At 45.9% G+C, this 24,363-nt stretch overlaps 4 protein-coding genes across 4 annotated transcripts; 2 read left to right on the forward strand and 2 right to left on the reverse strand.

Moving 5' to 3' along the window:
* Nucleotides 1-181: 181 nt before the first annotated feature.
* On the reverse strand, nt 182-2,696 carry LOC311340158 (uncharacterized protein). Its single transcript, XM_084465034.1, has 2 exons — nt 2,243-2,696; nt 182-1,365 (listed from the first exon to the last, which is right to left on the reverse strand). Exons 1-2 carry the CDS (start codon nt 2,616-2,618, stop codon nt 458-460), a joined length of 1,284 nt encoding a protein of 427 aa, XP_084321160.1. The 5' UTR covers nt 2,619-2,696; the 3' UTR covers nt 182-457.
* Nucleotides 2,697-5,956: 3,260 nt separating this feature from the next.
* On the forward strand, nt 5,957-8,728 carry LOC311341202 (galactose-specific lectin nattectin-like; the record flags this gene model as incomplete). The annotated part of the gene is made up of 8 exons (XM_084466088.1): nt 5,957-6,005; nt 6,125-6,193; nt 6,294-6,428; nt 6,601-6,657; nt 7,070-7,161; nt 7,535-7,660; nt 8,146-8,242; nt 8,614-8,728. 8 exons carry the CDS (start codon nt 5,957-5,959, stop codon nt 8,685-8,687), a joined length of 699 nt encoding a protein of 232 aa, XP_084322214.1. The 3' UTR covers nt 8,688-8,728.
* Nucleotides 8,729-13,872: 5,144 nt separating this feature from the next.
* Nucleotides 13,873-16,485, forward strand: LOC311340242 (galactose-specific lectin nattectin-like; the record flags this gene model as incomplete). The annotated part of the gene is made up of 8 exons (XM_084465125.1): nt 13,873-13,921; nt 14,045-14,113; nt 14,214-14,348; nt 14,532-14,588; nt 14,889-14,980; nt 15,343-15,468; nt 15,971-16,067; nt 16,412-16,485. The coding sequence occupies 8 exons, from the start codon at nt 13,873-13,875 to the stop codon at nt 16,483-16,485; spliced, it is 699 nt and encodes a 232-aa protein (XP_084321251.1).
* Nucleotides 16,486-19,720: 3,235 nt separating this feature from the next.
* LOC311340647 (ladderlectin-like) lies at nt 19,721-21,574 on the reverse strand (the record flags this gene model as incomplete). Its single annotated transcript, XM_084465512.1, has 5 exons — nt 19,721-19,794; nt 19,999-20,098; nt 20,314-20,439; nt 20,698-20,820; nt 21,497-21,574. 5 exons carry the CDS (start codon nt 21,572-21,574, stop codon nt 19,721-19,723), a joined length of 501 nt encoding a protein of 166 aa, XP_084321638.1.
* Nucleotides 21,575-24,363: the final 2,789 nt, after the last annotated feature.

A 24,363-nucleotide genomic window follows, 5' to 3' on the forward strand; every position in this document is an offset into this window, starting at 1 on the left:
ACATTGAAGTGTGTGAACGCAACACCTCTAAATCTAGCAGAATCATAGGGAGAGAGATGTTGTGGTTGCTTAGTTTCCAAACCTCATCCTCCGCTCTCTCTCTTTACAACACTCAAATCTTACCTACAGCAACATTAACTTCATATGCAAGCCTCTCTTAATAATCACACAATGTTGACACAATTCACCCAAGTGATTTTAATATACAGTTGTGACTTTGATACACACATAAAAAAAATACACTGCCTTCCCACTTCTCACCCACAAGCAGAGCCCTGGAGATCAGGAGTTCACAGTACATTCCCACATCCCATGCGGGAAAAACGCTCTTCTTGTCAAATGTTTGAACGATCGGAGACGAGGACAACAACACGGCGTCCCGGCTACCGGCCCAGAGGGTCGGCGGTTTGGGTCCCGTTGGGCACGCCGTGCCGGTGCGTGCGCAACGGGATCCAAACTACCGGCCCAGAGGGTTGGTAGTTTGGATCCCGTTAGGCGCACCGTGCGTGCGCAGGTGCCTCTTCATGTGGTTGGACTGGGCGAAGCAGCGGCCGCAGACGTTGCAGCGGAAGGGCTTCTCTCCGGTGTGCGTGCGCTCGTGGTTCTTCAGCTGGTGGCTGTGGGAGAAGCGCTTGGCGCAGTGCCGGCAGGAGAAGGGCTTCTCCCCCGTGTGCACGCGCTCGTGCCTCCGCAGGGAGGGGAACTTGGTGAAGGACTTCCCGCACACGTCGCAGCGGAACAGGGGCTCACCCCCGGGGCCCAGGGGGGCCCGGCCCGGGCAGGAGGAGGAGGAGGAGGGGAGGAGGTGCTGATGGCTGTTCGATGCACGGTTTGATAACGACGAAGAGGAGGAGGAGCGTCCGATGAACGCTTTGAAGTTCACAGAGGAGAACTTTGATCTTCCTCCGCCCTCCAAGTCAAACGTCCGAAACAGAGCACTCCCATTGGCTCCTGCAGCATCCGACTCCCCCTCTCCTCCTCCTCCTCCCTCCTCCTCCTCCTCCTCCTCTCCACTGAGCCCCTCACCAATGAGCCACGACCCCCTGGCCTCCACCTCCTCTTTGACGGGAACAGGCTCCGCCTCCCAGCGCCCCCCCACCTCGAGGCCAGACACTTCATTACCCAGCTCCCCCAGGGTGGCCCCCGCCCAGCCCCCACCATCACCACCCGTCGCCGGGTTGACTGTGCTGTCGCCAAGGGATACTGGAGGGACCGGGTAGCTCTCCCAGTAACAGGCCTGGTCCCGGGAGGAGTGGGTCCGGTCTGGGGTCTGGTTGCCCGCGGCGACCGGAGGGGATCCACATATGGGTCCTGGGAGCGCTGAGGCAGAGGGCGCCGGCGTGTGTGTAGAGGGTCCGACAGCATCTACGGAGACAACAAACACATGGAGCCATGTTGAGGGCTACACTCAGCCATGGACCAACAGCCCTGGAGGAAACCATGGACCTAACAGCCATGAAGAAAACCATAGAGAAAACTATTGGACCTAACAGCCCTGGGAAAAAACATGGCCGTAACCACGCTGGTGAAAACCATGGCTGTAAGAAGAGAAGTGGATATAAACTTTTGTTTTGTATCAAAAGTATCAAAGTGTCTTTCATAAGGAAGTTTTGTGCTATCGATAAACAGACAGACAAACACAGGTCATCAATAAAGATACAAGAACGTGACTAACACAGGAATTACACCAGAGGAAGGTCTGTCCCTATTTACGGGAGACGGACATTCCTCACATAAAGATGCAATTCAATTTAACCTCTGTTTCCTGACTGTCATGACACATCATAACAGTCTTGTTTTGTATGCGTTTGTCTTTCATCTGTATTTATCTAGTTTTGTATGCATTTGTCAGTCTCTTTCATTTGTTTTCATCTACCATCAGTAGGCCTATTTATCTATTTATCTCAACGCATCACAACAATAAGTCAAGAACTGTTGATCTGGGCAAAGATTACGGCTGGATTTGCTCGCCTGCAAGTTTTTCATCTGACAGTAACCCGTCTATTATCCAGTATTGCCCATGTCAATGCGAGTGAGTAGCATGTATGTTAATCCACTACATCTGGCTCACTCAAGTAAAGACGAACACATCAGCCACATGCACGGGAACCAGAGAGATCGGAAACCAGTTGAACTGGTTTCCCTGCCTAACCGGGGTCCCTGTCACTGTGCATGTCAGCGTCCTGATTTACAACAGTACGATGCACTGTCGCAAATAGTCACGTCAATAATGTCCACTCACCCTGCGCTCTGCCCTCCACCTTAATAATGACTGGATCATCTGCCACGTCTTCCGTCACTGAAAGCTGCTGTTTCGCTTTTGCTCTGAAATACTCCACGGTGTTGACATTTCTCGACCTGACGGACACGCGAGGAGACGCGCGTCGCAGCGCACCGGGTCGGTCCACCACGTGGTTCCGACGGGAACTCTGGAGTTTGGCTAACAGCAGTTTGCGTCGAAGGTTGTCGATCTCTCTCTGGCTCTGTGAGATTTCCAGATGCAGCATCGCATAGCCATCGTCTACAAGTTTGCAGATCTCAGCCACGGCCGTGTTGGCCAGCACTTCTACTATAGACGCCAACTGGACGTGGAACGAGTCGCTCGTCTTGCTGCCCATTGTTGGCAAACTGCGCGTAGTTTAATAAAATGTGAGGATTTTAAAAGCTTAAATTGTTGTTTTTGTAAGAAGGGATGTTATTCCGCCATTATTCAGCCTCCTTTTTCTTCCTCTTCTGTTTCCTGTTGTGCCTTGTAAACACCGTTCTAGTCGGTTCTAGTGCCATCTAGTGTCATTATAATGTTGACACATTAAACACAGTACTGTAAATCAAAAACGCTGATTAATTATTACACTGCGCAGTCTTTGACTGACGTCATCCCTTTGCTCACTTGGTAGATCGGAGGATTGAAGTGGTGTATCTACGCCAGGGATCTTTAGGTCGCTGGACAAAATCCGCCTCGAAGGCGTTTTCTTTTAATTCTTTGCAGGTCATTGTCCTCATCCTCATCCTCATCGTCATCCGCTTATCCGGGGCCCCAGACTTCCCTTTCCCGGGCCACATTGACCAGCTCTGACGGGGGGATCCCGAGGCGTTCCCAGGCCAGTGTTGAGATATAATCTCTCCACCTAGTCCTGGGTCTTCCCCGGGGTCTCCTCCCCACTGGTCGTGCCTGGAACACCTCCCGAGGGAGGTGTCCAGTGGGCATCCTTATCAGATGCCCGAACCACCTCAACTGACTCCTTTCTAAGCAACGGAGCAGCAGCTCTAATCCGAGTTCCTCCCGGATGACTGAACTTCTCACCCTATCCCTAAGGGAGAAGCCAGCCACCCTCCTGAGAAAACTCATCTCGGCCGCTTGTATCCGCAATCTCGTCCTTTCGGTCATCACCCATCCCTCATGACCATAGGTGAGGGTAGGAACGAAGATCGACCGGTAGATCGAGAGCTTTGCCTTGTGGCTCAGCTCTCTTTTCGTCACAACAGTGCGGTAAAGCGAACACAATACCGCCCCCGCTGCTCCGATTCTCCGGCCAATCTCACGCTCCATCGTACCCTCACTCGCGAACAAGACCCCGAGGTACTTAAACTCCTTCACTTGGGCTAAGGACTCATTTCCTACCCGGAGAGGGCAATCCACCGGTTTCCTGCTAAGAGTCATGGCCTCAGATTTAGTGGTGCTGATCCTCATCCCAGCCGCTTCACACTCGGCCGCCAGCCGATCCAGTGAGTGCTGAAGGTCACAGGCCGATGATGCCATCAGGACCACATCATCTGCAAAGAGCAGTGATGAGATCCTCAGATCACCGAACTGCAACCCCTCCCCACCACGACTACGCCTCGATATCCTGTCCATGAATATCACAAACAGGATTGGTGACAAGGCGCAGCCCTGGCGGAGGCCAACACCCACCGGGAACGGAACTGACTGGCTGCCGAGAACGCGGACACAGCTCTCGCTTTGGGAGTACAGAGATTGGATGGCCCTGAGGAGTGAACCCCTTACCCCGTACTCCCGCAGCACTTCCCACAGTTTCTCCCGGGGGACCCGGTCATATGCCTTCTCCAAATCCACAAAACACATGTAGACCGGATGGGCATACTCCCAGGCCCCCTCCAGGATCCTTGCGAGAGTGAAGAGCTGATCCGTAGTTCCACGTCCAGGGTGGAAACCGCATTGTTCCTCTTCAATCTGAGGTTCGACAATTGGCCGAACCCTCCTTTCCAGCACCTTAGAGTAGACTTTCCCAGGGAGGCTGGGAAGTGTGATACCCCGGTAATTGGCACACACTCTCTGGTCCCCCTTTTTGAACAGGGGAACCACCACCCCGGTTTTCCACTCCTTTGGCACTGTACCAGACTCCCACGCAATGCATTCTTTGCAGGTTATTTGTACCACCAAGCTTAATATCATACAATCATAGTCTTAATTAAAACTGTTAGGGTTTGATATGTTATACAATAAACACATAATCCCCTTGTATCCTAACTTTAAAGCGGAAATTAAACACAAGATGTAGTAAGCATACTTTGCAAGATATAATCCCACTCTAAAACTCCCAGGTTTAACACTGTCAGTGAACCTGGATTAAAATAATAAATAATCCAACATTTAGCGCAATCTCGTCCTGACTTAAGTGGGTGGGCGGGCAGGCAGTAAAGGGTGGTGTACTGCATATCATTACTGACAGTTGAGATATCCCTGTATCTCATAGGTATTCTATGTGTAACGTACTGTAAACAAGTGTAGTCATTACTGTAAGCTAGTGCAGGCATTACTGTAAACCAATGTAGACATTATTGTAAACCAGTGTAGACATTACTGTAAACCAGTGTAACCATGACTGTAAACCAGTGTAGACATTACTGTAAACCAGTGTAGTCATCACTGTAAACTAGTGTAGTTGTTACTGTAGACCCCTGTACTGATGACTGTAAACCAGTGTAGGCATAACTAAACCAGTGTGGTCATAACTAAACCAGTGTGGTCATTACTGTAAACCTGTGTAGTCATTACTGTAGACCAGTGTGACCATTACTGTAAACCAGTGGAGTCATGTAAGGGAGAACACCAGACGGTTTTACTGCCTACTGAGGAGTGCTGTTCTGGTTTACTGGACGAGGCGTTTGCTTCCGGGGTGAAAGGTCAATGTTCACTCTACTCAGCATTCCTGGGAACCAAGACAGACAGACATATAGAGAGACAGACAGAGAGACAGACAGTAAAGTTTGTTGGTTTATTTAAACTTGGTAAAGTATCAACGGTTCAGGCTTTCACACTTCTGCTGGCAGTGGTCCCAGAAAATAGTGACCACATTTTTACCCATTGTATTTATTTATTCTGATGGCATGTGCAATACTGGCCACTATGCACTTTGCGATCTATAGCCAGGGGATTGTGTGTTGATGTCATGTCTGTCTAAAGTCTACCGCACTGAACCCTTCCTGATGGAACCATCTTTAACCTGATACCTAATTTAATTTAATGAGGCTAGTGAAAATGAGGATGATAACCCTTAAAGCGTTCTGTAGGAGATAAGAAATGGTCATACTTTATAATCCCAGACGGGAAAAATGGGTCCTACGGTAAAATATAACTAGTTCCTTCTTCCTCCATCCCACTCCCTCAGGAAAGAGTCCTCCTACATTCCTACGTCTCCTGGTCTTCAGACTATGAGGTGTGTGTGTGTGTGTGTGTATGTGTGTGTGTGTGTATATAAGGACTGCTCTCTGCACTACACCTGAACACACCTGAAGGCACCCGAAGACAGATCACACCTACCGGTTTGTCTTCCTTTTCATTCCAAACTTTCTGTCAGATATTCTCAGATGTCTGACATTCAATTTTTTAGGATCCTTGTTTTGTGTTGTAACGGAATATATTTTTCTCTCTCTCTCTCTCTCTCTCTCTCTCTAACAGGTATCACAAGACAGCAGACCTTTTTCCTTCATCACCATGGCAACATTGTGGTTTCTGTTTGCGGTGCTCTGCATTGCAACTGCAGGTCAGAGGTCATCCTGATGAGAGCGAGATAGAGAGAAAGATACAGATATATATCTAAACATATATACATAAAGAGAGAGAGAGAGAGAATGATGCATTCTATATTTCTTTGATCTGCAGCTCCAGCTGACAAGGGCGGTAACCAAGGCGTTGCCGAGGTATCAAGTGAAGCCGTACCTGTCCTGGCAGGTGAGCATTGTTCCATCACTACGTCGTTCCTGGTTCATACCGTGATACATGATGATGAAGGATCCAGTGAATATGCTCCACTATAACCTGTCTTCCACAGCTGTCCTCCCCAAAGAGGAGGAAAACGATGTGGCGTTGAGACAGATAGAGGAGGAGCTGAAACAGAAGGAGGGGGTCTTGAAGGAGGAAGTGATGGCAGCAGCACCTTCTGAGAAAGCCATGAAGGAAGTAGGAGGTGACTGGCTCATATTATACTACCATCATTATCTATATGTGTGTATATATATATACATACTGTATGTATATGTTTGTATTTATATATGTATGTATATATATATGAATAAATATACGTTTGTGTGTGTATATAATATATATATACGGTGTACTTAATGTCTACTTATCTCCAGAGCCTCTGGTAGAACATACAAAGGAGCTGCAAGATCCACAGTCTGAGAACCCAGAAGGTACCTGTCTGTCTGTATGTCTCTCTCTCTCTCTATCCATCTCTCTAGGTCGTAATGTATTGTCTCTCTCTCTCTTTCTCTCTCTCTCTCTCACTAGCTCGTAACGTATTGTCTCTCTCTCTCTTTCTCTCTCTCTCTCTCTCTCTCACTAGCTCGTAACGTATTGTCTCTCTCTCTCTCTCTCTCTCTCTCTCTCTCTCTCTCTCTCTCTCTCTCTCTCTCTCTCTTTCTCTCACTAGCTTGTAATGAATTGACTCCCTCTCTCTCTCTCTCTCTCTCTCTCTCTCTCTCTCTCTCTCTCTCTCTCTCACTAGCTCGTAATTAATTGACACTCTCTCTCTCTCTCTCTCTCTCTCTCTCTCTCTCTCACTTTCTTATAATGTATTCTCTCTCTCTCTCTCTCTCTATCCAGCTCAAGCTGTCTTTTGTCCAGACGGTTGGTTTAGTCATGGTGCTCGCTGCTTCACCATCGTCAACAGCGCTATGGACTGGAACAGCGCAGAGGTACACACAAACACAAACATAAACACAAACACATACACACACACAGTTACAGTGTGTGCTTCCTAACTGCCTTGTAAACACTGAAGCTGGTTAGGTAACCCGTTTCCCCTGCAGGTTAGGCACCTTACTAAGCCTTATCTGATCAAAGTTGCCATGGAACTCGTACCCTGGGTTTCAGGGCCGTAAACAAATTCTTTACCAAACATAAAATATTCAAGGCACAAATACCTGTGAAAACAACAAGCATGTTGGGTGTTTACACATAAAAAGACTGGCATTCTGAGCATAAAGAGAAACCCGTTGAACACAGTGTCTCTAGCTTGTCACTAGCGTGTAACTGGCACGAAATAACTTGTAACCATCATTATGTCAGGATCACTGCGAGTCCAAGGGCGCACACCTGGCCTCCATCCACAACCCTGACGAGAACCGCTTCCTGAAGCAGCTGGTCACACTGGTCAGCCAGAGTGATGTGTGGATAGGAGCCTACTACGTACAGGTACACCACCCACCCCCCTACAGCTCTAGTACCCCACCCACCCCCCCTTCAGCTCTACTACGTACAGGTACACCACCCACCCCCCTACAGCTCTAGTACCCCACCCACCCCCCCTTCAGCTCTACTACGTACAGGTACACCACCCACCCCCCTACAGCTCTAGTACCCCACCCACCCCCCTACAGCTCTAGTACCCCACCCATCCCCCTACAGCTCTAGTACCCCACCCACCCCCCTTCAGCTCTCCTGTACAGGTACCCCACCCACCAGCCCTACAGCTATAGTACACCACCCACCCCCCCTTCATCTCCCTGCTCACGGTTCAAAGGTTCCCCCCCCCCCCTTCTGCTCATCAGGTCCAAGCGCGTGCCACAGACGCTTTAGACTAACTGTATTTATTTCATTCCATGTGATCCATATTCTGGCATGTACTACCCTGTAGCACACTGGTACATGATGAGATGGAATGGTTGTGCTGGTTACAGACCCGCTGGAGGTGGAGCGATGGAACTGGATTGTACTACAGCGACTGGAACACCCAGACCTCCAGCACTAGCACCCCCTGCACCTGCCTCAACAAAAGTAAGTAACCTGTCTGTATGTCTGCTGGCTGTCTGACTGAGTGTCTGTCTGAGTGTCTGTCTCTCTGCTGGCTGTCTGACTGAGTGTCTGTCTTAGGCCCTGTCCCAATTCTCTCCCTTCCCCTAGATTTTGCGCCCTAATCCTAGATTTTGCGTGTTCCCGTGAAGGGGTAGGGTGTCCCAATACTTAGGGGAGCAAGGGGTAGTGCTAGCCAGCTCGGGAGCTGACTTGCAGCTAAGGGCACTCAAAACAAGAAATGGGACTGGGCCCTAGTGTCTGTCTGTCTATCTGTATGACTATCTGTTTGAGTTTCTGACTCTCAATGATCAATGTCCATGATAGTTAAAGTTGTTCTGTTTTGTTTTGTTCAGATGCGGGCTGGGTCAAAGCGAGCTGTAGCACCAATATGAGATTCATCTGCGCTACAACACCTGGCAGCTGTTAGCTAGCATGCTAACATGTTAGCGAGTGCACTTACCAGCCCGGACACCTGGACTCCAGACAGTTTTGAACGTCTGAATGTTAAATAATCGATCAATGTGTGCTTTGATCCTGTAATAAATCAAGTTTTTCTGAATAATGTGTCCTGTTTTTTATGTGCAATAATGAACAGCAGGCTGCTAGCCAACATGCTAGCCAACAGGCTGCTAGGGAATAGGAGGATGCTAATGACCAGGGTTCTAGCCAACAGGGTGCTAGCCAACAGTGTACTAGCCAACAGAGTCCTAGCAAACAAGGTGCTAGCCAAATGGGTGCTAGTGAACAGCAGGGTGATAGTTACAGGGGTGTTTGCCAAGAGGGTATTAGCCAACAGGGTGCTAGCCAACACTGTACTAGCCAACAGCGTGGTAGCCAACAGGGTACTACCCAACAGGTGACCAGGGTGCTAACTAAAAGGTCTACCATGCTAGCCCCTTACGAGGCTTACGATCAGCTGCTTATCCCAGGTCGACTGACTCGATTTCCTTCTTGTATTCCCGTAGCGTCACAGTGCATTTGCCTGTTGAAGCTCAGCGTCCATCCACTTCAATGGGGCTGCATATAACAGCTTTTTTTAGTGTGTCGAAAGTCGACGGTCACCTCTGAAGAATAAGTCCCGCCTCCAAGGCTCCGGTTCCCTCGGTCAAATGTCTATGGGAAATAACATGGGGTTTTTGAATGATCGTACATAACAAACTCTGTAGGTGTCGGAGAAGTAAAAGCTGCATCACGTTTTGAACTACACACATTTTCCATCTAGTTTCGACGTGTTTTTGGATTGTCGTGCCGTTAAAGAAGTAGGCCTAAACGATTATTAATGCTACTTTAACGGCACCAAAAATCCAAAAACCCAGTTGAAACTAGATGAAAACGGTTGTAGTTGAAAACGTGATGCAGCTTTTACTTCTCCGCCACCTACAGAGTTTGCTATGTATGATTATTCAAAAACCCCATGTTATTTCTCATAGACATTTGACCGAGGGAACCGGGAGCCTCAGAGGCGGGACTTATTCTTCAGAGGTCTATGTCCCTCCCACGGATGCTCAGCGTCTCTGAGGGTGAATGGAGGAATGGTCCTGTATTCAGATCAGGACTTGCAGGGGGGCAGGGGAAAGCTATTTGATTTCTTGGTGTTCATTAAAGACATGGAGTTGGACAGTGCAATGCCTCAGCATTACAAACTGTTCTCATTAGTGGCAACAATTGGAGCTACATCTGCAGGTGTACAAAGAAGCTTCTCCTGTTTAAAGAGGCCAGCTGTCTTGCAACATTTCACAGAGGCACCCCCTTTTGGTCGTAATATCACCTGTCCCACTGGGCTCCTGAGAGTCCACAGAGGAGAGCGCGGATAGCCGTACGACTCGACAAACAAAGATGGCTGCGGCCGTAATGAGATGTATTTTCTTTGTATTTGTGCCAGGTTGGTTTTAAATGCTCTTACACACTTGATTACATTGCTGCTTTATTCCGGTCCCCAATTTATGCATTGCACGGTCTTGCGGTGTGTGCAATACAATGTTAAGTTTTGTTGTTTGTTTTTGAGCTGGTTTGCTCAAGAGGCTAATGTAGCTAACAATAACAATGACTAGCCATTGACTGTTCTTCCCCGAACTCGGGGACTCGTCGTGTCGCGATGCCCACAAAGACAAACAGGAAATGGGAAAAGGAAAAGGAAAAAGGAAAAGGAAATGGGTGGTGTACTATGCATCTCGAATGCAGCATTAGTCTGACGTGCTAGCCCTTATGAGCCCCATTCTGACATGCTAGCCCTTGCGAGATCCATAATACAGTACTTTATACACTTGTTCAATCATTGTATTGTATTATTGTTTTGTTTTTATTTCATGGTGTTCCCATCATAGGGCTTTGGGTTTTCATTCAGGTGTCCTTCTGGGAACCAGAGCGCTGCCTCATCACACGTTCCTTCAGAAATGCATGAGCAAACTCTATGTATTTAATAGTGCTGTCAGTTAAACGCGTTATTAACGGAGTTAACGCAAATCCATTTTAACGGCGTTAATTTTTTTAACGCAATCTTGCGTTAAAAAAATTACCGCTGTTAAAAGGGTAAAAAAAAAAAATATATATATATATATTTTTTTTTTTTTACCCTTTTATTAATGGACAGTGTGAATGACTGCTCCAAGTGAGAATGTTAGTGTGAAATTGAACACTAAAGTACATTATGGAAGCATATATGTAGTAAAATTCAAATAGAAATGCAATTTGCAATTTGCAATTCAAATGGAATATGCAATTGACAATTCATTATGCAATTTAATAATGTAATTTGTAAATACGTTATTCAAAGTGTATTTTAATATGCAAAGTGACAATGAAATCCTCAATAAAATTTGCAAAAGTTATAACAATAAAAATAGAATAACATTTTGTCAAATTTTTTGAGTTCCTTTATTCAAATTGAAAAGCTATAGCGTCCCCGTGATTGCAATGCACTTCGCCACGCTCCGTGTGTTGCAAAATTCAAATGATATTTCAATCCGCAAAACACTTTGCAAATCGTTTTGCAAAACGTATCAGCCAATCGCGTCTGGGCGGGAACTACGTCACTTGCTCGTAATTTCCTTGTTCTGCTCCTCTAGAGCTGTAGCGACCTCCCGCAGCAGCTGCCAGACCGTCCAACCATAGACCTATTAAGAGTCAAATCTGGCACAATGCTAGGCATAGAAAATAAATTGCAACGTGCGTGGATGATCAGCTGGTCTGACGAGCAAGTGACGTAGTTCCCGCCCAGACGCGATTGGCTGATACGTTTTGCAAAACGTTTTGCAAAATGATTTGCAAAGTGTTTTGCGGATTGAAATGTCATTTGAATTTTGCAACACACGGAACGTGGCGAAGTGCATTGCAATCACGGGGACGCTATAGCTTTTCAATATGAATAAAGGAACTCAAAAAATTTGACAAAATGTTATTCTATTTTTATTGTTATAACTTTTGCAAATTTTATTTCATTGTCACTTTGCATATTAAAATACACTTTGAATAACGTATTTACAAATTACATTATTAAATTGCATAATGAATTGTCAATTGCATAATGTAATGACTTATTGAATTGCAAATTGCAAATTGCATTTCCATTTCAATTTTACTACATATATGCTTCCATAGTATATGTCAATGTTGTCTTCAATAAAAAAAAATCCACTTCGATCCACTTTTCCATGTTGATAAGAGCATTAAAATGAGAAAAAATAATGGGACAAAAAGAAATCAAGGGACATTTAGAATAGATAAAATGTATATAATGTAAATATTTTAATCGTTTGACAGCACTAGTATTTAACCATAAAGATAAGCCCAGCAGAACAGCACTTCCTTCTTATGAGAGTCAAGCCATTAACGTCTTATCCAGTCAGTAGTCATCCTTTATCTGACAATGCATGCTGATCTCTGATTGCTCCCAACGAGAAGCAACTAGAGCTTGTGTCTGGGCGATGTGTTACTTCCCCTCATGCTGATGACCACTTCCTGTCCCATCCTGGCCGTTTGAAGCTATCCAGAGTGAGGGGGATGTCCCGTAACCAGTGTGTGGGGAGCTACAAGAGGGGGGCTACACACTGTTAGTATGTAGTGAAGGCCCCCCACACACACACACACACACACACACACACACACACGCACACACACACAGGCACGCTTGCACACACACACATACTGTGCAAAGCACTTTGAGGGCCTTGAGCAGCCTGATACAAATTAATATTTTATTCTCACTGCCACCTTTGCTTTAAATGAACTCTCCGGTTGATGAATGTTTGTTCTTTGTTTGAGTAAGTTTGTTTGAGGATTAGTTTTGGCAGGGTGGAGGATTAGTTTGAGGACGAAGTCGTCAATCAGTCCCCACCAGAACCTCAAAGCACCCTGTCAGCAGGGAGGCGGCGCTCTGACCGGGCATAGTCGAGGGGCCGTAGACCAGCCTTTATGACTGGAAGGACGAGCCTTTATGGTTTAGTTTCCCGTCTGGGATTCATAAAGACTTATCTTATTCTGATGTAACCACGTCGAGCAGCGATTACCGATGTCTGAGGAAACCTCAACCTTTCAGTGAAGATGTAAGCGATGAGCTGACCGATGTTTGGAGGGAGCTGCCCTCTACATTTTACAACAGATTACCAAAAAATTTGATTAAACTAGTTCATCAGACACTAGTGCAGGTATCAATAGTAGGCAGTAGGTTTCAAACACACACAGGTCTGGACACACACGATTTCATTTGTTTTATTAGTGGTCATGCAGAATAGTGACATCAGAGATAGGATCATGAAGTGTGTTCTAAACTGCTTGGTTGGAACATCTGGATGAAGAGCGGTCAGCACCAGCTCCAGATGTGAGTGACTCTTCTCTGGGTGGGCTAGCAGCTGAATCTCATCTCACAGATGTAGGGGAAGAAGCTGTTGCAGCCGTGGTTGGACCATCCCTTGTTCCCTGGTGGACAGAAACACCCTCAACATCTTCATCATCTCACAGAATCACCCTTCAGCCTCTTCATCACCTCCTCCCCATCATGACCCCCCATCATAACTTTTTCCCCAAGGGGACAAATTAAATGATCTATCTATCTATGTATCTAATGCACTGAACCCTTCCTGATGGAACCATCTATAACCTGATACCTAATTTATTTTAATGAGGCTAATGAGGATGAGGATGATAACCCTTAAAGTGTTCTGTAGGAGATAAGAAATGGTCATACTTTATAATCCCAGACGGGAAAAATGGGTCCTACAGTAAAATAGAACTAGTTCCTTCTTCCTCCATCCCACTCCCTCAGGAGAGAGTCCTCCTACATTCCTATGTCTCCTGGTCTTCAGACTATGAGGTGTGTGTGTGTGTGTGTGTGTGTGTGTATATAAGGACTGCTCTCTGCACTACACCTGAACACACCTGAAGGCACCTGAAGACAGATCACACCTACCGGTTTGTCTTCCTTTTCATTCCAAACTTTCTGTCAGATATTCTCAGATGTCTGACATTCAATTTTTTAGGATCCTTGTTTTGTGTTGTAACGGAATATCTCTCTCTCTCTCTCTCTCTCTCTCTCTCTCTCTCTCTCTCTCTCTCTCTCTCTCTCTCTCTCTCTCCAACAGGTATCACAAGACAGCAGACCTTTTTCCTTCATCACCATGGCAACATTGTGGTTTCTGTTTGCGGTGCTCTGCATTGCAACTGCAGGTCAGAGGTCATCCTGATGAGAGAGCGAGATAGAGAGAAAGATACAGATATATATCTAAACATATATACATAAAGAGAGAGAGAGAGAGAGAATGATGTATTCTATATTTCTTTGATCTGCAGCTCCAGCTGACAAGGGCGGGAAGCAAGGCGTTGCCGTGGTATCAAGTGAAGCCGTACCTGTCCTGGCAGGTGAGCATTGTTCCATCACTACGTCGTTCCTGGTTCATACCGTGATACATGATGATGAAGGATCCAGTGAATATGCTCCACTATAACCTGTCTTCCACAGCTGTACTCCCCAAAGCGGAGGAAAACGATGTGGCCTTGAGACAGATAGAGGAGGAGCTGAAACAGAAGGAGGGGGTCTTGAAGGAGGAAGTGATGGCAGCAGCACCTTCTGAGAAAGCCATGAAGGAAGTAGGAGGTGACTGGCTCATATTATACTACCATCATTGTCTATATGTGTGTATATATATATACATACTGTATGTATATGTTTGTATTTATATAATATATGTATGTATGTATATATATATATATGAATAAATATATGTTTGTGTGTGTATATAATATATATACGGTGTACTTAATGTCTACTTATCTCCAGAGCCTCTGGTAGAACATACAAAGGAGCTGCAAGATCCACAGTCTGAGAACCCAGAAGGTACCTGTCTGTCTGTATGTCTCTCTCTCTCTCTATCCATCTCACTAGCTCCTAATGTATTGTCTCTCTCTCTCTCTCTCTCTCTCTCTCTCTCTCTCTCTCTCTTTCTCTCACTAGCTCGTAATGAATTGACTCCCTCTCTCTCTCTCTCTCTCTCTCTCTCTCTCTCTCACTAGCTCGTAATTAATTGACACTCTCTCTCTCTCTCTCTCTCCCTCTCTCTCTCTCTCTCTCTCTCTCTCTCTCTCTCTCGCTCACTTTCTTATAATGTATTCTCTCTCTCTCTCTCTCTCTCTCCAGCTCAAGCTGTCTTTTGTCCAGACGGTTGGTTTAGTCATGGTGCTCGCTGCTTCACCATCGTCAACAGCGCTATGGACTGGAACAGCGCAGAGGTACACACAAACACAAACATAAACACAAACACATACACACACAGTTACAGTGTGTGCTTCCTAACTGCCCTGTAAACACTGAAGCTGGTTAGGTAACCCGTTTCCCCTGCAGGTTAGGCACCTTACTAAGCCTTATCTGATCAAAGTTGCCATGGAACTCGTACCCTGGGTTTCAGGGCTGTAAACAAATTCTTCACCAAAGATAAGATATTCAAGGCACAAATACCTGCAAAAACAACGAGCATGTTGGGTGTTTACACATAAAAAGACTGGCATTCTGAGCATAAAGAGAAACCTGCTGAACACAGCTTGTCACTAGCGTGTAACTGGCACAAACTAAATTGTAACCATCATTATGTCAGGATCACTGCAAGTCCAAGGGCGCAAACCTGGCCTCCATCCACAACCCTGACGAGAACCGCTTCCTGAAGCAGCTGGTCACGCTGGTCAGCCAGAGTGATGTGTGGATAGGAGCCTACTACGTACAGGTACACCACCCACCCCCCTACAGCTCTAGTACCCCACCCACCCCCCCTTCAGCTCTACTACGTACAGGTACACCACCCACCCCCCTACAGCTCTAGTACCCCACCCACCCCCCTACAGCTCTAGTACCCCACCCACCCCCCTACAGCTCTAGTTCCCCACCCACCCCCCCCTTCAGCTCTACTACGTACAGGTACACCACCCACCCCCCTACAGCTCTAGTACCCCACCCACCCCCCTACAGCTCTACTACGTACAGGTACACCACCCACCCCCCTACAGCTCTAGTACCCCACCCACCACCCCTTCAGCTCTCCTGTATAGGTACACCCCCCCCCCCCCCCCCCCCCTTCAGTTCATCAGGTCCAAGCGCGTGCCGCAGACTGTTTTAGCAACGCTTTAGACTAACTGTATTTATTTCATTCCATGTGATCCATATTCTGGCATGTACTACCCTGTAGCACACTGGTACATGATGAGATGGAATGGTTGTGCTGGTTACAGACCCGCTGGAGGTGGAGCGATGGAACTGGATTGTACTACAGCGACTGGAACACCCAGACCTCCAGCACTAGCACCCCCTGCACCTGCCTCAACACAAGTAAGTAACCTGTCTGTATGTCTGCTGGCTGTCTGACTGAGTGTCTGTCTTAGGCCCTGTCCCAATTCTCTCCCTTCCCCTAGATTTTGCGCCCTAATCCTAGATTTTGCGTGTTCCTGTGAAGGGGTAGGGTGTCCCAATACTTAGGGGAGCAAGGGGTAGTGCTGTTTTCCCCTTAAAATCAACCCTTGAATGCTAGCCAGCTGGGACAAGAAATGGGACTGGGCCCTAGTGTCTGTCTGTCTATCTGTATGACTATCTGTTTGAGTTTCTGACTCGCTGTCTGACTGTCTTTCTAATCAATGTCCATGATAGTTAAAGTTGTTCTGTTTTTTTTTGTTCAGATGCGGGCTGGGTCAAAGCGAGCTGTAGCACCAATATGAGATTCATCTGCGCTACAACACCTGGCAGCTGTTAACTAGCACGCTAACATTTTAGCGAGCGCACTTACCAGCCCGGACACCTGGACTCCAGACAGTTTTGAACGTCTGAATGTTAAATAATCGATCAATGTGTGCTTTGATCCTGTAATAAATCAAGTTTTTCTGAATAATGTGTCCTGTTTTTTATGTGCAATAATGAACAGCAGGCTGCTAGCCAACATGCTAGCCAACAGGCTGCTAGCCAACATGCTAGCCAACAGGCTGCTAGGGAATAGGAGGGTGCTAGCGACCAGGGTGCTAGTCAACAGGGTATTAGCCAACAGGGTGCTAGCCAAATGGGTGCTAGCCAAGAGGATACTAGCCAACAGGGTACTAGCCAACAGGGTGCTAGCCAACAGGGTGGTAGCCAACAGGGTGGTAGCCAACAGGGTACTAGCCAACAGGGTACTAGCCAACAGGGTACTAGCCAACAGGGTGGTAGCCAACAGGGTACTAGCCAACAGGGTGGTAGCCAACAGGGTACTAGCCAACAGGTGACCAGGGTGCTAACTAAAAGGCCTACCATGCTAGCCCCTTACGAGGCTAATGCCGCAAAGTGGGAAATCTCCCAGCTGTCTTGCAACATTTCACCGAGGCACGCCCCCTTTTGGTCGTAATATCACCTGTACGCGCTCACTCTTTATGAATCAGTATTACCTTTGCTACTTTACTCAATAAATCAGAGGCCCTCGTGCTGACAGACTTTATTACCTCTCCGTCTCATTTTATCTGGTCAAGTAACTAGGCAGACTATTTTTCCCAACAACCGCCATCACTAAGAGCAACCAAAGGTCGATCAGCTAAATCACAACTCTTCTCTATCTTGGGACCACAGTGGTGGAATGAGCTCCACCACTGGAGGAGGACCGCAGAGTCGCTCACCAGCTTCCGCAAACGACTCAAAACCCACCTGTTCAGAGTTCCCCTAGACTCTACATAGCCATTCAGTCCCTTATTTGTCTGTTGCACTATTGTTTGTTGTACGTCCTGGCACTTGATGAACGCACTTAATGCAGGTTGTATTCATTCATTGTACTTAATTGTGTAGCATGTACTTAGTTGTGTAGCATCTGCAGTAGCTAGCTATCACTGCTGTATACGGGGAATGGGGTTAGCCTGGTGATTGTTAGTACTTGCACTTGGTTCTATGAAAGTCTTTACTGTACCGACATCGATATATTGTTTCACTTCTTATGACAAATGTACTTGTACATGTAATTGTAAGTCACTTTGGATAAAAGCGTCTGCTAAATGCCCTAAATGTAAATGTAAATGTCCCACTCTGGCTCCTGAGAGTCCACCGAGGAGAGCGAGGATAGCCGTACGACTCGACAAACAAAGATGGCTGCGGCCGTAATGAGATGTATTTTCTTTGTATTTGTGCCAGGTTGGTTTTAAATGCTCTTACACACTTGATTACATTGCTGCTTTATTCCGGTCCCCAATTTATGCATTGCGCGGTGTGTGCAATACAATGTTAAGTTTTGTTGTTTGTTTTTGAGCTGGTTTGCTCAAGAGGCTAATGTAGCTAACAATAACAATGACTAGCCATTGACTGTTCTTCCCCGACTCGTCGTGTCGCGATGCCCACAAAGACAAACAGGAAATGGGAAAAGGAAAAAGGAAAAGGAAACGGGTGGTGTACTATGCATCTCGAATGCAGCATTAGTCTGACATGCTAGCCCTTATGAGCCCCATTCTGACATGTTAGCCCTTGCGAGATCCATAATACAGTACTTTATACACTTGTTCAATCATTGTATTGTATTATTGTTTTGTTTTTATTTCATGGTGTTCCCATCATAGGGCTTTGGGTTTTCATTCAGGTGTCCTTCTGGGAACCAGAGCGCTGCCTCATCACACGTTCCTTCAGGAATACATGAGCCAACTCTATGTATTTAATAGTGCTGTCAGTTAAACGTGTTATTAACGGCGTTAACGCAAACCCATTTTAACGGCCTAAATTTTTTTAACGCAAGATTACCTTTTTTATGTATATATTTTTTTGATATATATTTTTAAAATATATTTTTTTTTTTTTACCCTTTTATTGATGGACAGTGTTACATTGTCTGAGAGATGATTTGCTCCAAGTGTCAATGACTGCTCCAAGTGAGAATGTTAGTGTGAAATTTAACACTACAGTATATGGCAATGTTGTTTTCAATTTAAAAAAAAGACATTTGCACAAAGCAAGCCAATCCACTTTTCCATGTTGATAAGAGCAATAAAATGAGAAAAAATAATGGGACAAAAAGAAATCAAGGGACATTTAGAATAGATAAAATGTATATAATGTAAATATTTTAATCGTTTGACAGCACTAGTATTTAACCATAAAGATAAGCCCAGCAGAACAGCACTTCCTTCTTATGAGAGTCAAGCCATTAACGTCTTATCCAGTCAGTAGTCATCCTTTATCTGACAATGCATGCTGATCTCTGATTGCTCCCAACGAGAAGCAACTAGAGCTTGTGTCTGGGCGATGTGTTACTTCCCCTCATGCTGATGACCACTTCCTGTCCCATCCTGGCCATTTGAAGTGATCCAGAGTGAGGGGGATGTCCCGTAACCAGTGTGTGGGGAGCTACAAGTGGGGGGCTACACACTGTTAGTATGTAGTGAAGGCCCCCCCCCACACACACACACACACACGCGCGCGCACACACACACACACACACACACACACACACACACACACACACACACACACACACACACACAAGCACACTTGCACCCTGTCAGCAGGGAGGCGGCGCTCTGACCGGGTGTAGTTGAGGGGCCGTAGGGCCGCACCCGGGAGCCATAAAGGCTGATCCTTCCCTAGTTTCCCGTCTGGGATTCATAAAGACTTATCTTATTCTAATGTAACCACGTCGAGCAGCGATTATCGATGTCTGAGGAAACCTCAACCTTTCCATGGAGATGTAAGCGATGAGCTGACCGATGTTTGGTCAGGAGCTGCCCTCTACATTTTACAACAGATTACTAAAAAAATTGATCAAACTAGTTCATCAGACGCAAGTGCAGGCAATAGTAGGCAGTAGGTTACAAACACACACAGGTCTGGACACACAGGTAGTAGGATTTCATTTGTTTTATTAGTGGTCGTGCAGAATAGTGACATCAGAGATAGGATCATGAAGTGTGTTCTAAACTGCTTGGTTGGAACATCTGGATGAAGAGCGGTCAGCACCAGCTCCAGATGTGAGTGACTCTTCTCTGGGTGGGCTAGCAGCTGAATCTCATCTCACAGATGTAGGGGAAGAAGCTGTTGCAGCCGTGGTTGGACCATCCCTTGTTCCCTGGGGGACAGAAACACCCTCAACATCTTCATCATCTCACAGAATCACCCTCAGCCTCTTCATCACCTGACAGAACCACCCTTCAGCCTCTTCATCACCTCCTCCCCATCATGACCCCCCATCATAACCACCACCACCACCACCACCACCTTTGTTGCTGCATGCTGTACTGTATTGTGTAGTTCTAGTGAGGGGTGGTGCTACCTTCCGTGTTAATGATGAGACACTGGTTTTCGTTGGGGGAGACCTCGGACTCCATGTTGGTATAGTCGACGCGACTTCCGCTTTCCCACCGCCACTCACCCTGCAGCCAATCACATGCCAGTTACCATCAGCCAATCAGATTCCAGATATCATGAGCCAATCGTACAGCAGACACAGCCACTTGTATGTGCATGTGTGTGCATGTGTGTGTGTGTGTGTGTGTGTGTGTGTGTGTGTGTGTGTGCGTGTGCATGCGTGAGTGTATGTGCACGCGTGCGTGTGTGCATGTGTGCATGTATGTGAGTGTGTGCTGACCAGGAAGTTGTACCCCCCCAGCCAGGCGAATGTGTGTCCTCCTTTCTGGGCCAGACGCTGCAGGTAGTTGTACTCCAGAGGGCTGTGGACTGACGCCAGGCTGCCCTCCTGCTCTGCACACAACCTCTGGAGCAAGGCATTCAAACACACAGTGTTTGTTTGCAGTTTTACAGGTGCAGTATATGCAGCATGTATACAGTCGTAGTATATGCAGCATGTATACAGTCGTAGTATATGCAGCATGTATACAGGTGCAGCATTTCAGCAGCATGTATACAAGTGCAGTATATTCAACATGTATACAGGTGCAGTATATTAGCAGCACTTAGACAGGTGCAGTATTTGTATTCAGGTTTACAGGTGAAGTACACATGTAGCTTGTACCTCTGCAGTGCCCCAGCTTGCAGGATTGTTCTCCAGGTAGAAACAGTCACCACGGAAATTCTCCCAGCCGTCCAGGCAGAAGTTGATCCGCTCTGAGGGGGAGACAGAAGGGTTGGTCCGGTCCTGTAAGGAGCTCTGGATGGACAGTGTTCATGTGTGATGTCTGAGAGGCTTCTCACCTGCACCAATCCCAGCTGTACTGCTCAGAACTGAACTGTTCCGCGCTCCTGGAAGACAGACTGAGGGTTAGTGGACAGAGAGACCACAGATCAATTCCACAACTCACACTTGTCTAAACTGTCTAGTGTCTACCAATCCGTCTGTCTGTCTGTCTATCTGTCTGCCTGTCTGTCAGTCTGCCTGTCTGTCTACCTGTCTTTCTGTCTTTCCGCCTGCCTGGTTGTTTTTGTCGCCTGGAAAAGCCGGGTTTTGCTGGTCCAGGATAAGCCAGACTAAGAGTCCAGGTGTGCTTATGTTCTCCCTGATCTTGACAAGCTCAAGGAATAAACACAATCCATGAAAGGATGCGCAGCATTCCCTTTGTGAGCACGCCCGACATGTTAACAGTATACTAGACACTCTAGGGTTTTCCCTTTCTGGATCATCTCCGACAACATGACCTTTAATCTTAATACAAGGTCCCCAGTGTGCTATGTTGCTGGTGTGTACATCTGTAGCTGGCGCACACTAAAGGCTCCACAGGCAGGATCGGGACAACAAAGGCATTTGGACACATGATACTTGAAGTGGAATGTTCTAGCAAACCAGGAGACGGCACTCCGATCACCAGACCAGGGGTGGAGCCGGGGGACTGACCTGGAGCCGCTCCGACGGCCAGCACCCCCCCGAGGAGAACTAGGGCGAGAAGACCCCTCATGACCAAGAGGATGATGTTCAGGAAGCTCTGGATGAAGAAACACTGCGATGAGGAGCAGGTAGGAGCAGCAGGTAGCAGGAGCAGATCTGAGGATCAGGTATGAGGAGCAGGTCTGAGGAGCAGGTATGAGGAGCAGGTCTGAGGAGCAGGTCAGAGGAGCAGGTTAAGAGGTCGGAGGAGCAGGCAGAAGGGAGACGTACCTGTTGCAGGTGATACTGATGTCAGGACGGTCCACCCTTTATATACAACTCATTCATGGTTCGTCACCACAATAAAATACCGTGGACTTCGCATCTTTGACCAATATTGTACTGGAATGTGACTCAAACATCTCCCCACCCTACAAGGTTTACTGGAATTCTGAAGTGGTGGAACTTCCCAGTTTCTGATTTATGGAGCTGCACTAGAAGGAAGTAGTTCCTTGATTTGACTTCCTTACTGGTAAACGTTTCTGAAAATATACGGCACAAACATAAATGAATAACATTGGTATGAATTGATTGATAATGACGGCTAATCTGCACAGTGGGGCCTCGTAGGGAGAGGGGGTCCCCAAGCACCCTGAGATGACCTCATGAGGATGACCTCATGACATGAGGATTTGAATCTGTCATTGTGATGTTGTGATATGATGTTGTGATGTGATGTTGTGTTGTTGTTGTGATATTGTCGTGTTGTTATGATTTGATGTTGTTGTGTTGTTGGTGTGGTGTTGTTGTGTCTTTGTGATGTGAAGTTCTTGAGATGTTGTTATGATGTTGTTTGTGTCTGCCGGTACTTGAAGGCCCTGCAATGCTCTATGTATCAGACGTGTAGGACGAGCCGTGGGTATGGAAGCGTAATGCATCCACTTGAGTAAATTAATTCTGCTCTTATTTTTCTGAAGGTTCGACTGATCCTGGAGAAACGCTGTCAAGCTGATCAGAATGGGCCTTTTGTCTGAACAACCCTAAAGTCCTGAGGTGCCTGCACAAATAGTGATGGTATTGTTATTAGTTTGTCCACATGTGGACAAACTAATAACAATACCATCACTATGACTGATGGACACAAGTATCTCCCAATGTCTCAAGCTAAACCAAAATAAAACTGGATTAAACTCAAACGGCGGGAGATGTTTGCTTCTATGAAATCGAGCTCTCAAGTGAATGACAGCTTCTGTATTTTGAGTAATCTCATTATTTCAAATATATTTTTTAATGAAAACCTTTCCCAGAATTCTGAGAAATAAACTTGTTCAGTCATTTTACCACATTTAAACTTTTCTCTAAATTCTGAGATAATTATGTCGTTAATTCAGAAAAACAAGAGCAGAATATTTTTTCTTAGGTGAATGCATTACGTTTCCGCACCTGGGACTAGTAGGCCTACAGTGCGAATTAACGTCAGCTGAGACTAGAGTTTAGGTGATGTTTTTCCTCAGCTCTGGCGCGCCCTGCTGGCAGAAGGGAGTATGATGGAAGTCACAATGTGACGACCATAGACATATATATATATATATATATGTCTATATATAGGTGACGACATCCGATATTTATTTAAAATTTTATTTAATTATAAATCTTTTCTCATGTCTCTACAAATGGTTCGGAGAATTACGTCTTGAATCAGGGATCCCTTGCTGTGTTTCAAGTCTGAATCACGGACAGGGCGGAGCTACAGAGAATAACTGCTGTTACCACAAATATTGTTACATTAATATAATTAAATAAAGTTACACGTGGTTTAACCAGTCCTATTACTGTTGATTCTCAGCGCTTAATTTATTTATTGTTCATCTTTAAAATGTGGATAATAATTCATAAAATGTACAAAATATTTCAATAATTATCTAAGTTAATTTTTGAATGACTATATGCCACCTCCGCAAAATATGCAAAGCAAAATATATTTGATTTCAAACGTTTAAGACCTCTGTGTATCTCAAGATACTTTACTATAATGAAACATGTGTGAATTAGTATTTTTGACAGTGAATAAGTCAGCCTATCCTCAGTGACTAGGCTTTATATCTAATCACACAACAGGTGACCAAGACTTCTTCACTGTAAGTGGACCATGTATATTTGTGATAAAGAGACTTGTTTTGGATCATTGCCAGGCCAAGATCTGGCATGTTGTGAAGTCATGATACTGGCTATGTTTATCACAGAAACATTTCTCACCTGTCACGACAGAATGGAACTTTTGCTTCATAGTTATGACTGACTGCAGTGACACTGATTTTTACATATTGTTCATTGTTTTTGGTTTCACAAAGTGTACTCTTCACCATTTACCGAGCATTCGGGGTATTAACAGCCAAAGAGTGTTATGTTGGCTTGTGTGGACGTTGAGAAAATAAATCATACTTTTGGCACTCATTCCTGTCTCGTTACAGTCTGGTTCCAGACCGAACACCTGTGGCGGTTCGACTTCCAGGAGCCCAGTCTCGGGACATTATTATTATACACTGCATTGTTTTACACACTGAGAAATCAGCTCAACCTGACCTGAGTTAACTTCATGTTTGATCATTTGACACAAAAGGTAGCCTAAATAAAAAGTTTGGTTATCCTGTTATCCTGTAACTAAACGTATACAAGGGGGGAACTGTCAGTGCCTTGGATTACAGCCAGCACACCCATATCCTGCAAATAAACGTGACATGGGGGTAAATAAGATAAGATAAGATAAGATAATCCTTTATTAGTCCCACAGTAGGGAATTGCCTTGGCAGGGTTACAGAAGCAAATAGGATAGTGCAAAATACAATAAAAAAATACAAAGACAAATACAAATACAAATAC

This window comes from Micromesistius poutassou, assembly GCF_964030765.1.
Source record: "Micromesistius poutassou genome assembly, chromosome: 3".
Lineage (NCBI taxonomy): Eukaryota > Metazoa > Chordata > Actinopteri > Gadiformes > Gadidae > Micromesistius > Micromesistius poutassou.

Excerpts from the sequence above, each read along its gene's own strand:
- LOC311340158 (XM_084465034.1), bottom strand. The coding sequence starts at position 2,618 with ATGGGCAGCAAGACGAGCGACTCGTTCCACGTCCAGTTGGCGTCTATA. Across the intron at positions 1,366-2,242 it reads GGTGGAGGGCAGAGCGCAGG|ATGCTGTCGGACCCTCTACA; the intron begins GTGAGTGGACAT and ends TTGTCTCCGTAG.